Genomic DNA, 14399 nt, shown 5'->3' with positions numbered 1-14399 from the left:
TAACAGAAAAGTACACAAAATCCTGCCAAAATAAAAATCTATATAGAGTGGGACCCAACAGTTAAAAGTACTCAACCAAAATAATACATTATGAATAACCAACTATTACATTTAGCTGCTGGCAGACTGAAGTCACAGTCTGTTCCCACTAAAACTAGGTTAGAGTTTACTTGGCATTGCAGAGGGGCTATCCACAATGCATAATTCAGAGTCCACAATGAAGTTTAAAGATTTCTTCTTTTCATGGTGAAAAAAGGATTTCTAAGACACACAACCAGCTGGATGTAGGCTGTTTTGATTCCAACAACATGCAGAAACAACCTGATGGCAGGCAAAGTGAACCTCAAGGCTTAGGTCTTTGGTTGGCTGATCAAACTTGGGTGTACGAGCAGGTTGTTCAGGATCTAAGACACCCACGCACACATGAACTCACATGATTACAGAGTAGTGGATAGAGAGGGAAAATGGGAATCAGAAAATTGAGGAAAGCTACCGGAGCTTCCTTACAGTAACTTTGAACCCTTGCACTGAATAATTTGCTTTAATTACCAATATGTTCCTTGTTCCAAAACAGTTTTGGGTAAAAGAAAGCACACACCTTTCCCATGTATTTACCAGTCCTGTCAGACTGGTCTTAATCTCAGCCTACAAAGGGGATTACCAGGAAAAGTCAAAAACTCCCTCAGTTCAAAAAAATCTACCGCTTTCTGTTTCAACTTTAACAAAAAGTCAGGACGCTTGCCTCCTTTCTTTGCCCATAAATGGGCATGCCCCATGGTTAATTTGCTGAATAAATGAAATGAAATTAGTTCAAACCGAAACGTATTGATATCATGTTGAAGTCAATCATGTTGAAGAGGAAAAAAATACAGTTTGATTGTAAAAGGTTGACAGAAATTTCTTTAACAAAAATTCAAATAGACAATTGGTTGTGCGTTGATTGTGCAGTGTGTCACATCTTTTAAACCCTACAATAGTCCTACCTGTGTCCATGTTACCCCCCAAAACATACAATCATTAGCTTACTTTATTAGGCACACCTGACCAACCGTTTGTTAATGCAAATTTTCCATCAGCCAATCACATGGCAGCAACTCAACCCATTTAGGCATGTAGACATGTAGACAACTGGGGAAGTTCAAAATGATCATCAGAATGGGGAAAAAGTAACTCTGAAAGTGTTATTGTTGTTGGTGCCAGACAGGCTGGCCTGATGATTTCAGAAACTGCTGATCTACTGGGATTTTCATGCACAAACGTCTCAAAAGGGTCTAAAAGAGAAAATATCCACTGAGCGGGAGTTCTGTGGCAGAAATGCCTTGTTGATGTCAGAGGCCAGAAGAGAATGGCCAGTCTGGTTTGAAAGGCAAACAGTAACTGAAATGACCACTGGTTACATCTTAAGTAAAAGCATCTCTGAATGCATAACACGTCCAACCTAGAGGCAGATGGGCAGCAGGCCCAGAAGACCACACCAGGTGCCACTCCTGTCAGCCAAGAACACGAAACTGGGGCTAGAATTCACACAGGCTCACCAAAATTGGACAATAGAAGGTTGGAAAAATGTTGTCTGGTCTGATGAGTCTCCATTTCTGCTGCCACATTTGGTTGGTAGGGTCAAGATTCGGCATCAACAACATAAAAGCATGGATCCATCCTGCATGGAATCAAAGCCACAGCCTACCTAAGTATTGTTGCTGACCATGTCCATCCCTTTATGACCACAGTGTACCCATATCCTAATGACTACTTCCAGCAGGATAAGACGCTTTGTCACAAAGCTGGAAGCATCTCAGACTGGTTTCTTGAACATGACAATGAATTCACTGTACAGTACTCAAATGGTCCCCACAGTCACCAGATCCCAACCCAATAGAGCACCTTTAAGATGTGGTGGAACATAAGGTTGGCATCATGGATGTGCAGCCGATAAATCTGCAGCAACTGTGTGATGTTGTCATGTCAATGTGGACCAAACTCTCAGAGGAATGTTTCCAGTACCTTGTTAAATCTATGCCACAAAGGATTAAGGCAGTTCTGAAAGCAAAAGGGGGTCCAGCCCGGTACTAGCAAGGTGTACCTAATAAAGTAGCTGGTGAGTGTGTGCTTACATGCAATCATCAAAAGTGTGGCCTTTATATGTCTTCCCTTTGAATGGCCCATCTGAAAAAGCACATTTCCCACAGATGTTCCAGAACTGAAGAGGACACTCAAAAAAAGAAAACAATGAAGTTCACCTGCAGTGACTTCTACTGTATAAGTAGTTCTCTGTCATTTCTTACAAATCGAACATGAAAGCTTGATTTTTCAACTATTAATCATGGTTCCCAACTGCTGAGTAGTTCACCTGAGGCAACTTCTTCTTTTAGTCAGAGTAGCATGTTGCTCAGAAAACCCTCCTCAGATCCTGATGTTATCTTGAACTTGGAGTCAGCATGACAGCTGTTGTGGTATCTCTTCCATCTCTGATAACAACATTTTCTATTCTGAGAATATTGGGAAGAGTTGATCTTGGACGGCATTGCACATGTGCAAGTGTGCGTCTGTGTCTATCTGGTCTCCCCCCATGGTCACTCTATTGGTCTTCTGAGTGGGTGGTCTGTTCCAAGAGAGGTGCACTGGAAACTTTATACCAACATGTGCACACACACAAACACACACAAAGGGAAACTGGGAATCACACCAACGCAGCACAGCAGAGGGTGGAGCAGGCAGGAGCCTTCTTCCAGATGTGTGACATTAATTTAGTTGATCCCAAACATGAACCGGTAGCTCCCACTCACTCATCACAACTGTGTGGGTGTTTTCAATCCCATGAATTGATGTATTTACTTGTTAATATTGGAGACTCCAAAAATACCAAAAATTCTGTTTCATTCTCGTAACTTTGTGAAGGGTTTTAAACAATGAAAGTAGAATTGACATGAATTGTCTGGTTGGCTTCTGACAGATGAAGCTGTAGGAGGAGGAGTGAAAGATTTAAAAGGGGGAGAAAAGATGAGGAGTGAAGCAGGTTATGAGAACAGCCTCCACTCTGACCTGCGGAGCTGCACCCCTGGACTTCCATGCAACACTTTCCCCCCGTGAAGCAGAGGGGGGATACGGTGCATGGAAAGACAAAGAGAAAGGGGAAAGAAATGAAATCAAATAAGAACAGCGGAGGAGGACACGGAGAGGGGATGTAGGAGGACGGAAGTGGTTGATTGAGTCCCCCCAGAGATTCTTTTGTTTAGATTGTTCTACATTTCACTTCTTTCACTTGCTCCCCTTCTCTTGCCTCCCTCTTTTCTGACATCTGAGGTAGATTACAACAGAGACCCTGGGTTACATTTATGGCTTAAACCAAGAACATATGGTGCTGCGCGCATGTTTGAACACGCTTTGCAATGCAGTAGGATTCCCCTCCGGTCCTCAAGTGTTGGTCAGATTTATTTTCTTGTCCGTTGTCTCTTGCTGGGATATCAAAGGACTATTGTTTGTTGATCTGCAAGGGTGCTGCAGGTTACTCACAGGCCCTGGATGAGAGTGCTTCACCTCTCCTCCACATCCCACTGTCTTATCTCCTTGTGCTTCTTCTGACCTTTCAAAATATGTCAGAGCTACCACAGAAAATCCCAGGAACAGAGGATCTGAGCAAGCACAGGATCCTTGCTTTAGATTTTAAAAGATGAACACTGTTATGCGTCATTTGTTTTATTTAGTCCTTGATGAGACATGTTTTAAAGTCCCTTAGGCTCCTCACTTTCTATCTGCACAGCATGTCTGTGCTTTGATGTGAAATTTACAGAGGGAACATGAGCTGCAGCACCCATTAGTATCATTGCCACGTGTAGGAACATTTTAAGATGGGATCTTATCTTCCATTGATTTCAGAAAAAGACCACATTGTCAGGTGTCAGTTGACTTTATTAGCAATCGCTTCACTCAGTTGAAGAAAAACAACTTTTGTCTTTGGAACGTTTACCATGAAGGAAAAAAAAAATCTACAAAAAAGTTGCTGGAAGGACAGTGTATGAAACAATAGTATTAAAATGAATTTGGACTAGAAAACAAAGAGGGGAAATGCTCCAATATGCTTTGATGCAGGGCATTATTTCCTTTTTTTGCCCTTTTGTTTACAAAAAAATAAAAAAAAAAAATATTTACAGTGCATATATTTACATTAAGGCATATTTCTTTGAGGAGGGGGAGGTGTTTTGATTTCATACGACCCCAACATTTGCACAATCAAATAAATAGATTTACCATGATACATTACAGTGCTATATTATTTGTATGCTACCTGCAGTGAATGAACAAATACAGTTATAGTTGCAGGCCAAATCACACCATCAAACGGACACTCAGACATACGTTAAAGGACAGATTCGCCATTGTTTTTCTATGTACAAAATAACATTAAGACCCAATACAATGAACACATCTGGTGAGATGTGAGCACCTTCTTCAAATTTTGATCAGCTTTAGCACACAGGTGTATAGTTTTATTTATATAAAAAATAATGCTTTTGAGGCTACAAAATAAAAAAGAAGTTGAGAACTTGTATTTTTCATGAAAATGTTAGTATTTAAGTTAAAAGAAAAGAAGAGTTTTTTGCTCAAATTTAGCACAAAAGTAAAAGAAGTGAACTTGTCCTTTAACAGAGCACTGGTCCATGTTTGATTGACTGATAGAGCCAAGATGCTAGTTAGCTGTTTAAAGAATCAAAGAGAAAGGAGAGACTGTTTCTTATATGCAAATGTTTCACACAACACTTGGATGTCTGGGACGTGGCCAGAGCTGAGAAGTTGCACTACAATGAACTTCAAACTATTGTTTTACTGTCAAATCCGGAGATTAATTTGAAAGAAAAAGGGAGAAAAAAAACAGCACCATGAGCGATTCAAATTGCCTAAAAAACACTAATCCCAGCTCTTTCACCACAGAAAAGAAACACATGAACCACAGAAGGAGGCACTTAATAAGGTGGTGATGATTCAGATGAAACTTTGGTTAAAACATTTAAAGGAAGTAAACCGCCGGGTGAAAACATTTGTTCAGAAATATGACTCTGAAGGCTTAATTCAAGCATGTGTATCAAGTACAGCCCACTCTGTCTTAACTTAGATGGGTCCTGCTAGCATTTCTGTGGATGGAAATCCATCAAAAAGACGACCTAAATAATTCATCACTTAATTGCTGCTCTTCAGTATCCGTCCAAGTCTTTCTGTGACTTTGCAGTTCTACCCTGTAAAATCAAAAAATATTCTCCCTCTCTACACTTCAACATTCTCCATTTTCCCTCTACTTTTCGCATCTCCAGATGATAAAAAACCTTCAAATCTTTATATCTGAACAGTTTGGCGATCCAGTTCTGTAGTAATCATGAACTTTCCAGTGGTGTTTGAGATGCACGCTCAAAAAAATAAAATAAAAAAAGCTGAGAGATGATTGATTCTAGTGCAAACCTAAGGATTTAGTAAAAAAACAAAACAAATTTAAATCTGGATTTTCCAGTTATAGAAACACACAAATATTAAGTAAACATGGAATTTGTCTGGCTAGTTTCGAAGATAATCTATGTTACAACAATGACTGATGAAGGTGTATAAATGCTTACATTCCAGTCACACAAAAGAGTCCACATAGACTGGAAATGCATTTAGAAGCTACCTTTTTTGTTATTAATCATGTGCCTTCTTTGTAATTGTCCAAAGTAATCCAAACCAAGACTATTTGAAGATTGTGGGATCAGGATCTGGTCCCTTTCCTCCTCTTTTTTTTTTTTAATTGTCCCACTCTGGTTTGCAAAATATTGTTCAGCAATCATAGTGTGAGAGCACAATGTAGCAGCACCAGGAGGAGCTGTGTTGTCAATGAAACCCACTCTGCAACATTGTGGCTGGGGAGACTGAGTGAGTGCTTGACGTGAGTCAGGATAGTGCTTGTTCAGGGATGACTTTAGTGTGTGCAAATGGTGCTAGTTCTGGTGTCTCTTCATGTGCAGGGCAAGGTGGTCAGATCGGGAGAAGGAGCGGGAGCAGACGGCGCACTGGAAGGGTTTGGCGCCCGTGTGTTTCCTGTAGTGTCGGGTCAGCTCATCGGAGCGAGCGAAACGCCAGTCGCAGCTGTCCCACGTGCAGCGGTACGGCTTCTCACCTGCAGAGAAAAAAAAAAAAGAAGGTCTTAGCGAGACCAGCCAGCTTAAGATGAGCAAAGAAAACACACGTGGAAAGCTGAAAGTCTTACATAATCTAATGATCACCAATACTTAGCAACTGAGCGGGGCTGAGTCAATTCACACAAAGCGATTACAATGATTTTTTAAAGAAAGCAAGTTAATTCCCTGAATTATGCGATTTACAGAGCTGGGTGGAGGAACTGGGAAAGCAGGCTGTACTGAAAACTTCTGTTGTCAAACAGAACATAAAGTCATGCCGTTGTCACTTACAGGCATTCATTAAACACTCAAACACAAACACTGTTCAAGTTTCCCACGGCAATAGGTATGTATTGTCTGCTTTTGCTCCTGGCGTGCCTCTGAATGGTTTAGCCTGTTTGTCTGACACTTTGTATTTAACGCTGCAGGTGGTTTACTGCAGATCTGATCCATCAGGTCACTCTGCCTGACACAGCCTCCAGTGTGTTCTGTGGTCAAGACAGGGGGGTTGAATCTTGCTTAAAACTACATGAAACTCAGATTTTCCTCTGAGGCAAAGAATGTGAACAACTTGAAGTATTTAGATTTTCATACACTTTAAGTGTTTTCTCTGGACTAATCTTTCAACCACAAGGAAAAATGCACACATTTCTTCATCAGTTGAGCTCAAATGCAAAAAATACCTTTTATTTTAATGATAAAAGTGACTAATAAAGGAAAATAATGTTTAGGTGTCAAACACACGACAGCAATCAGAGCCATAACCAGAGTCATAATTATCTAGGATAATGCTGTTCATTGTACATTTGACCCAACAAGTATAAAAACAAAAAAAAAAGTTTGAAGAAAGTCTGCAAATTGATATTTTGCCATTGATTTATAGTCAAGCTTGGTTCCCATATCTACAGGATGTACTTCTATGTTAGTGTAAAAAAAGCAGTTTGACAAACTGCAACTATTAGGGATTCTGCACGCTTGGCATCACCTGCAGATCTGTTTCCGCTTTTTAAATCTTATCAACTTCCTTCATTCTGCTGGTTTAGTGGCAAAACTACTCAAACTAACCTCTTTGAGGAAATGGGGGGCTATACCCTTTATCTTAAATGTTAAAATAAAATAAAAAAATCAGAATTGGACAAAATTCTGGAACTTTTATGCTAACTATTTTTTTCTTTACTTTTTTGTCCTTAGTAGAAGTTCAGGATTATTTGTTTTCGATGCGAGTCACTATGCTAACAGAGCACATTTGCATAAGATAAAATCAAAACTGCATTGACTGTCAAAGTAAAAGCAAGCCTGAAGAGTACTTACTGGGTCACACAAGGCCAACAGGTTTTGCTCTTTAGCTCTAATTCATTACAGTGAAACACAGAAGTGGGAGTGTGATGATATTGGGAAGCATGAGTCAAAGCACTACTGGTTACATTACAGTTCTCTATGTTCTAATGATAAATGTGATCCTTATAAAAATGATGGTTTTACAAGGCGACTCGCACGCTGCCAAACCACACAAGTTCCTACACATTGGAAAAGAAAGAAAAAAAGGGGAAACAACAACATGCCCAAGTATGCGACCTGACTTGAATCTAATGGAACACCTAAAAGGAATTACAGAGAGGTAGAGCAACACAAGCCCTTGAGCAAGGAACAAGTAAAAGAAAGTAGTGTAAATGAGGACAGAACGTTTTTCAATGGATTTACGTCACTGATGGTGTCCTATATTTTAGGCATAAAAATAAAAGTCAAAATATTTTCAAATGACTAGAAGTATTTGAAGATGTACACATTTTCTTAGCAATGGTGATACTTGTGCTACAAAAAAATAATGAAAAAGACTGGTTTGTGACACGTAATGCACGATTATTACGAAAAAAATGTTTCTTTCTTTCATCGTTTGTGTTGTTTTGAACCGACTGTATGAACAGGAAGCTCTGTGGGGGGTGCCAGGAATACCAAAATAAAAGGTGAAAGAAAATTAAGGTTGACAAAATAAAAGACAAACACACCTGAAACACAATGAGGAGAGACAATGAAAAGATGCTGATATGAGAGAAGAAGAAAAGGGGGGGGGGGGGGGTAGAAATGAATACACATCCACTCACACCCATCCTCACACACACACACAAACTGACACACTTACAATCATGGTAATGGATGTTGATGGAGATTAGAGTGGGAACTCCCACTGGGACCCAAATGCATTAGGAATCATCTCATACAGATTACTGACAGGTGTGTGAGTGAGGAAATGCAGTGTGCGTGTACACACTTGTGCATGTGTGTGTATCCCTGTGCATTCAAGCAGCTGAATAAGAGAAGTAGAAAGAGTAACAGACAAAGATAGAAATAAATGGGGGGAAGGGGGTGCAGGGAGGGTTGAAGGTTAAAACACAGCACAAAAACAGAGGAGAGGATGATTAGATGAATGAAAAGAACTGATGGTGTGTGTGTGTGGGGGGGGGGCAAAATGTAAATAACAAAGCAAGACTGACAAAAAAAAAAAAGCTGAGAGGATATGTAGCTGCTGCTGCACAACCATTTATGTGTTGTGCTCTCATCTTGTGGTCTGTAATAACTGCAATAACCACAATCAGCCTGCAGCATGAATGACGCCAGATCTAATTGTTGTGCCATGTTCTTAATGCTGAACTGTAACGCACACGCCCACAGAAAGCCATGTTCGGAACAAGACGTACAGATTTATAAGTAAAACCCATTCCTGTTGAGAGAAAGTTTGTACGTTTGGCTTCCAGATGAGCGAGGAATGTGTAGATATCAACAGAAGCGTTATTTTCTTAGCTGTGGCGAGGTAGGACCCAACACCTAAGCGCTTGTTTGTTGACGTTGCTCATTCGAAAACCAGAACGCAAAAGTGGGAAAGGGGCGATGAAGACCCACTGTGATGAAAATCATGTTTTGAGTGTTTTTCTGATGATGGAGGACATATATAACTAAAAAATTAAGCTTAAAAGTATGTTTCTGAGTGTTTTGTTACTCAAACTGTTGTGAATCAGAGTTGGACAAAAAAATGCTGTTGGAAAAATCTTGTGGGTGTGACGTAAAAGCTACTATGGCAAGCCACAAGCTCCCTGCTCGGCTCCATTCTGATGCATCCACTTGCAGAGAAAAATAGATCCATGCGCATCTTTGTTTTCCTCGTCTGAGCTGGGATCTGGCTTAAAACTGGACAGCCGGATAGCTCCAATATTGCTCGCCATTTTTGTTGCACTATTAATGTTAGGTTGGGGTTGTGGGGGGGCTGTAAGTTAGCAGGAGACATGTAAAAAGAGGGATGATGGGAAAGGAAGGCGGGCTTACTTTGTGCCAACAGACTGGCCAAAGTTTCTAATGAATTTTTACAGCTCTGCAGAAAATGAAAAAGGTATTTTAAATTTGGCTAAAAACAGCATATTTATAAATAAAAGGCCACTTTATTTATATATTAGAAAGATGATCGGAATGGAACTTGGTTAAAACGAGATGTAAAAAAACGAGATGTATAAAAAGGAAAAAGTGTACACTGGGAGGAATGATTGAGGAGTGAGTGCACATGCAAGAATGTCTTTAAACAATTCCTGATCTGGTAATTCTGAGAAAGATGGCACCACATGTCTTGCACTGATCACATACTGAGAGTCATCCCCCTGGCAGAAGTGTGTCACTTCCACCTGTTTTGATGGAATAGTATATTGGGCAGGGGATGGGAATGAGGTAGGATACATTTACACACACATGCCAAGAACACAACACTCTGCCTAGCAACACAGTGCCAGGGCAGGCACTGAAATCTGAGTGCAAAGGGGCAGCTTCATTTTTTTGATGGGTCTCTTTAAAAACATAAATAATTAAAATAAAAATCAGTTTCTGATTGAGGAACATCTTACCCGTGTGGGTCCTGAGGTGGGCTTTCAGGTGGGACGATTTGGTGTAGACCTTCTTGCAGCCTGACAACAGACAAACACACAGCTTAGGCCAAATAACCTGCATGTGTCAGAAATGTACTCACCCAATAAAACCCACTGTGGTATGAGAGAAATTTAAACTAATGAAGAGCAGAAGCCTTTTGGAATGAACGTTTGTGTGTCGTGCAGAAAAGGATGGGATTTTGTGAGGCAAGCGTGATCCTACAGACGAGATTTTATTACACAATTCAGTGAACAATAAGGGCCGAGCAAGTGCAGCAACGCAAGAAGCAGACACTTGTGTGAAATGCTGACCTGTGGAAATGATGGATTTGCTTCATCTAACTCTTCAAGAAGTTAGGCATGTGCTAGCACGCATCGGAGGGCTCTGCTTAAGCTTATTTTACATGCTGCCACAGGCTAACTGACATTACATGTCCTGCAAGTAGCTGCACATTATATAGCTACAGTTTGAGGGTTTTTCATATTTGTGTTTGAGCCAGTTATAAAAAAACCCAAAGCACCTTAACCTGAATGAGCAATCTGAAGTATGCATGCAGCTAGTGTGTGGGAAAAGAAGAAAGATCAAATGACTAAAGCAGAAGATCTATGTAATTAACACACCCCCGCACACAAGGTTCATTCCACAATCATTCCTGTGATGATTTAGAAGCCGCAGCGTGAAGGCAGACTGAGGTGTCCCAACCGTTTAAGTTGCAATAGTAAATGCAAAATACTTTTAGATCTCTCAGCTCAGGGAAAAACTATGACAAACTATTTGCAATCTCATAATGCTATACTTTGGGTGGAGCATGTAGGAAATAGGGTGACCGAAACACCCAAATTCCTTCAAAACAACATATCATTTAAAAAGAAGAGTTAAGGTTTTGAAAATAATCTGCCTGCCATGAAGCTGACCTGCCTGCATGACCGGACACTGACCTGACCACAATGAAAAGAGAAAAAAAAAAGTACTCCCCTAGAGAAGCAATCAACATATACACAGCGGCAGCGTGTTTGGCTAACCTGGATAATCACAGTGGTGAATCCGCCGCTTCTCCAAGTCTGGATTGTTCCTCCGGTTGTAGCGGACAGGGTTCTGTATTGGGGACTCTGTGGGGACTTGGGGGCTAAGCACCGCAGGCGGCCCTTGGACCTGCTTGGGACCTAAAGCGAGGGACATGGACAGGTTGCCGGGTCCAGTGCCGGGTGCAAGTCCAGGAGGACTGCCTGCTAGCTTTGAGGCAATTGTGGCGGCATAGGAGGGTGGAGGAGACATGGTGTGGAGGAGCTCCTTCTGCCTGTCAGGGCTGCCTGGCTCCGAGCTTGGCGGGGAGGGCGGCAGGTACGGCACCTGCTGTTGCAGGAAATGAGGATGGACTTGAGTGTGAGATTGCGAGTACACCCCGTTGGCCATGCTGTGGTAGGCAGGCTTGACAGCCTGCTCTTGCTGGGAAGTAGAGGAAGCAACCGGCAGATCATGAAAAGGTGTGTGAACTGGCGTGGTGGAATTATGCTGTATTTGTTGCTGCTGATGATGATGATGATGGACCTCCATGGCATTGTTCTGATGATCCAACCCAGAGTTCAGGAGCTGGAACAGTGGGCTGCTGTTGTCATGATGGAGGCCATGTTGCTCAAATTGTGACGGCATTTCCTGTTTGACAAACACTTCAGGCACCGAATCCGCTCCCCGGTTGCCTCTTGATTGGGTGAAAACACTGGTGAAGTCTGGCAAACCTGTCAGTGTCATGTTTATGGTTGAGGTTTCCATGGAAACGTTGTGGCCGGATGTTCTGCAGCCACTAGTAGGGGCAGCGTTGGGGCAGAGTGGCTGTAGATTGGGGGAGAAGCAAGAAGGGGCGGCTTCTGTTTTGATTTGCGCCAGCCCAGCGTGGTTCTGGTGAGGGGTGCGAACCTGCTGACTCACACCCATCCTCAGGTAAGCGATGTCAGGAAGGTAAAGATTCATGTTGAGGGTGTAGGGAGCCCCGCTGGGATCATCAGCAAAGAACTGGTCTACGGATGGCGTACCGTCTCTGTTCAGCTTCTGCTGGGTGTCGCCGTGAGCTGGGAAGGGGGGAGGCTGAGGGGAGAGGTATCTGTCCATCTCACATTTTGCCTGAAGAGAAAAAAAGCAAAATTGAAAAAAAAAAAAAAGAAAAAGCTGTTTCCTCAAGAGGCTCTCATTAGCTTCCACTAAACTATTCTTAGGCATTTGATAGAACAGTCATTACTAAAACATTTATCAAGTAGTCATCAATAGGTGGCTGCAACATTCCCTCTCTGGCTGCAAGGCTGAACTCAAAAACCTGCCCTCTGTGAGGCCAACACTCCAAGAAGATCATGCATTTACTAATATGAGGAGACGGTGGATGCCTATGAGACAAAGAGATCATGAGAATAACTTTCTGTTATGGAGATGCAATAGGACATGCAGCAGCAAGATGAAAGAGAATGGGGAAACACCCAAGTCTCCCCGTCCGCTGCAGAGCAGCGGCGGCAGCAGCAGCAGCCAGCAGCAGTCTGGGGATGGGGTGATATTTCAAGCTCCTGATCCCACCAGCTGTTCCATACTGATCTCCTTTGCTGTACAAGTTTTCCACAAACTGAGAAGCGAGTTGCCGGGACATTTCTAATCTGTCCGGAGTCAGTTGTCGTCATCGCGGTATGACGCTGTGAGCCAGGAGGGCACCAACAACTGCTGGCCAACTGGCTGACTGGCACAGCAAACATGCGGCGAGCGCGTCTGCGGGCTCGGCCGCCCTCCAGCTGCTCGCGGATTCCCCCAAATTAGCGCAAAAATAACGCGCTGATTGACATCCCGCAACGAGGCCCATATTTAAAGCGAGGGACCTAAACCGAGATGCCACGCCCATTCAAAAAAATACAAGTGAATTCGGCTACGTTTACCTGCGTGTACTCATGTCCAGCCTTATCCATTTCGGGGATCTTGCAATCCAAGCCGAACAACGCCGAGTCCTCCAGCGGGAATCCGGCCGGCAGGGACGGCTTCTGCAGAGGGTAGAAGGCGTCCTCCAGCACGCCGCCGCTCATCGTGAGTGTTGCGGCCATGAAGCTCCGACGCAGCAGCGTGAATGACCCACCGCGCGTCCTGTTACGCAGAATGGAGGATGGATGCTACAGCGCGAGACGGCGACGGAGTGCGCGTGGCGGAATCACTAACGTGTGCCCGTCGGCAGCATCTCCTTCCACTTGTTCCATTCCTCCGACCTACAGACACTTTTCTATCTCTTGTTGCAGGGCGGAGCCGTCCAGCGTAAATACAGTATGAGCCCCGCCCACAAAGCGTTTAAAAACGCTTTGATCATTCACGCGCCGGCCACCGCCCTTCTTCCCGTCTAATTAACGAGCGTGTAGTTACGTGTGCTGGACTGGATGATCAACTCTCCCTGTTTCTAAAAGGCAAAATGTTCCTTTTTCTCCTGTTTTAACCCGGGATAGATTCCAACGTAACATCAGACTATAAATATCTAAACAACTGGTGCTGGACTGCATTGCAAACAACACACATTCTGGGGAAATGTTACACCACCCCAACCATTAAATCAAATACAATGTAACTTTAATTAATTACATTGATTAAAATATAAATAAATAAATAAATAAATAGACTATCCAATGCGTTTTTCTAAAGTATATAGTAAGAAACACTTTGAAATAAATAATATTAGCATCTTTAAAATTATATAGTGTTCAATGTTTTGGCCTTCAGTGGCTCAGTTTGAAAGGTCTTAAAAGCTCATTTTGCCCTTTTATTTATTTATTGTTTTAAATTTATTTGGTGGGGTGTCAGAGTTGCCAAAATAATAAGAAACAAAAAAAAATAAAAACACAAACTTTTACACTAAAGGCACATTTGAGTGACACATTTAATCCAATGTGTATAAGTAGTGTATTAGCTGAATTGGTCCAAATGTTAAGATGTGGATTATATTGGAACCTGTTTTACATTCATTGTTTTGTTTGTTTTATAAATATCTCTTTAAAAAATTATTATAATTTGTTGGTTTGTTTCGGAATTTTATGCTTATGAAACAAGTATTAGGAGCCATGCGCTAAGAGTTTAATATGACACCAATAAGAACGTGCTCCGAAATAATAAAGGTATGCCCACTATGTCTATATTTAAAGCGAAAGGAGCTTCTGCTTCTGCAAATCAAAGGTTAAGGCTCCTGCTGTGTTGGCGATCTGTAGCAAGCAATACATGAAAACCAACAAAAAAATGAGAATAAGAATAGATGGACCAAATAGACTGGCAACAAGAAAGGAAGATAAATGCATTTTGGGGCATTTGGCAATTTCTTTTCCCTTTCTATAAGGTAATGTCTCTGAT

The 14399-nt window shown here is 42.0% G+C and overlaps 1 protein-coding gene across 1 annotated transcript; it reads right to left on the bottom strand.

Annotated features, from left to right (window-relative positions):
* Nucleotides 1-3885: 3885 nt before the first annotated feature.
* klf5a (Kruppel like factor 5a) lies at nucleotides 3886-13346 on the bottom strand. The gene is made up of 4 exons (XM_011484372.4): nucleotides 12956-13346; nucleotides 11069-12164; nucleotides 10025-10084; nucleotides 3886-6139 (listed from the first exon to the last, which is right to left on the bottom strand). Exons 1-4 carry the CDS (start codon nucleotides 13115-13117, stop codon nucleotides 5961-5963), a joined length of 1497 nt encoding a protein of 498 aa, XP_011482674.1. The 5' UTR covers nucleotides 13118-13346; the 3' UTR covers nucleotides 3886-5960.
* Nucleotides 13347-14399: the final 1053 nt, after the last annotated feature.

Source organism: Oryzias latipes, chromosome 15, assembly GCF_053564925.1.
Source record: "Oryzias latipes strain Hd-rR chromosome 15, Olatipes_Hd-rR_3.1".
Taxonomy (NCBI): Eukaryota; Metazoa; Chordata; class Actinopteri; order Beloniformes; family Adrianichthyidae; genus Oryzias; species Oryzias latipes.
This window is presented reverse-complemented; position numbering and strand designations above follow the sequence as displayed.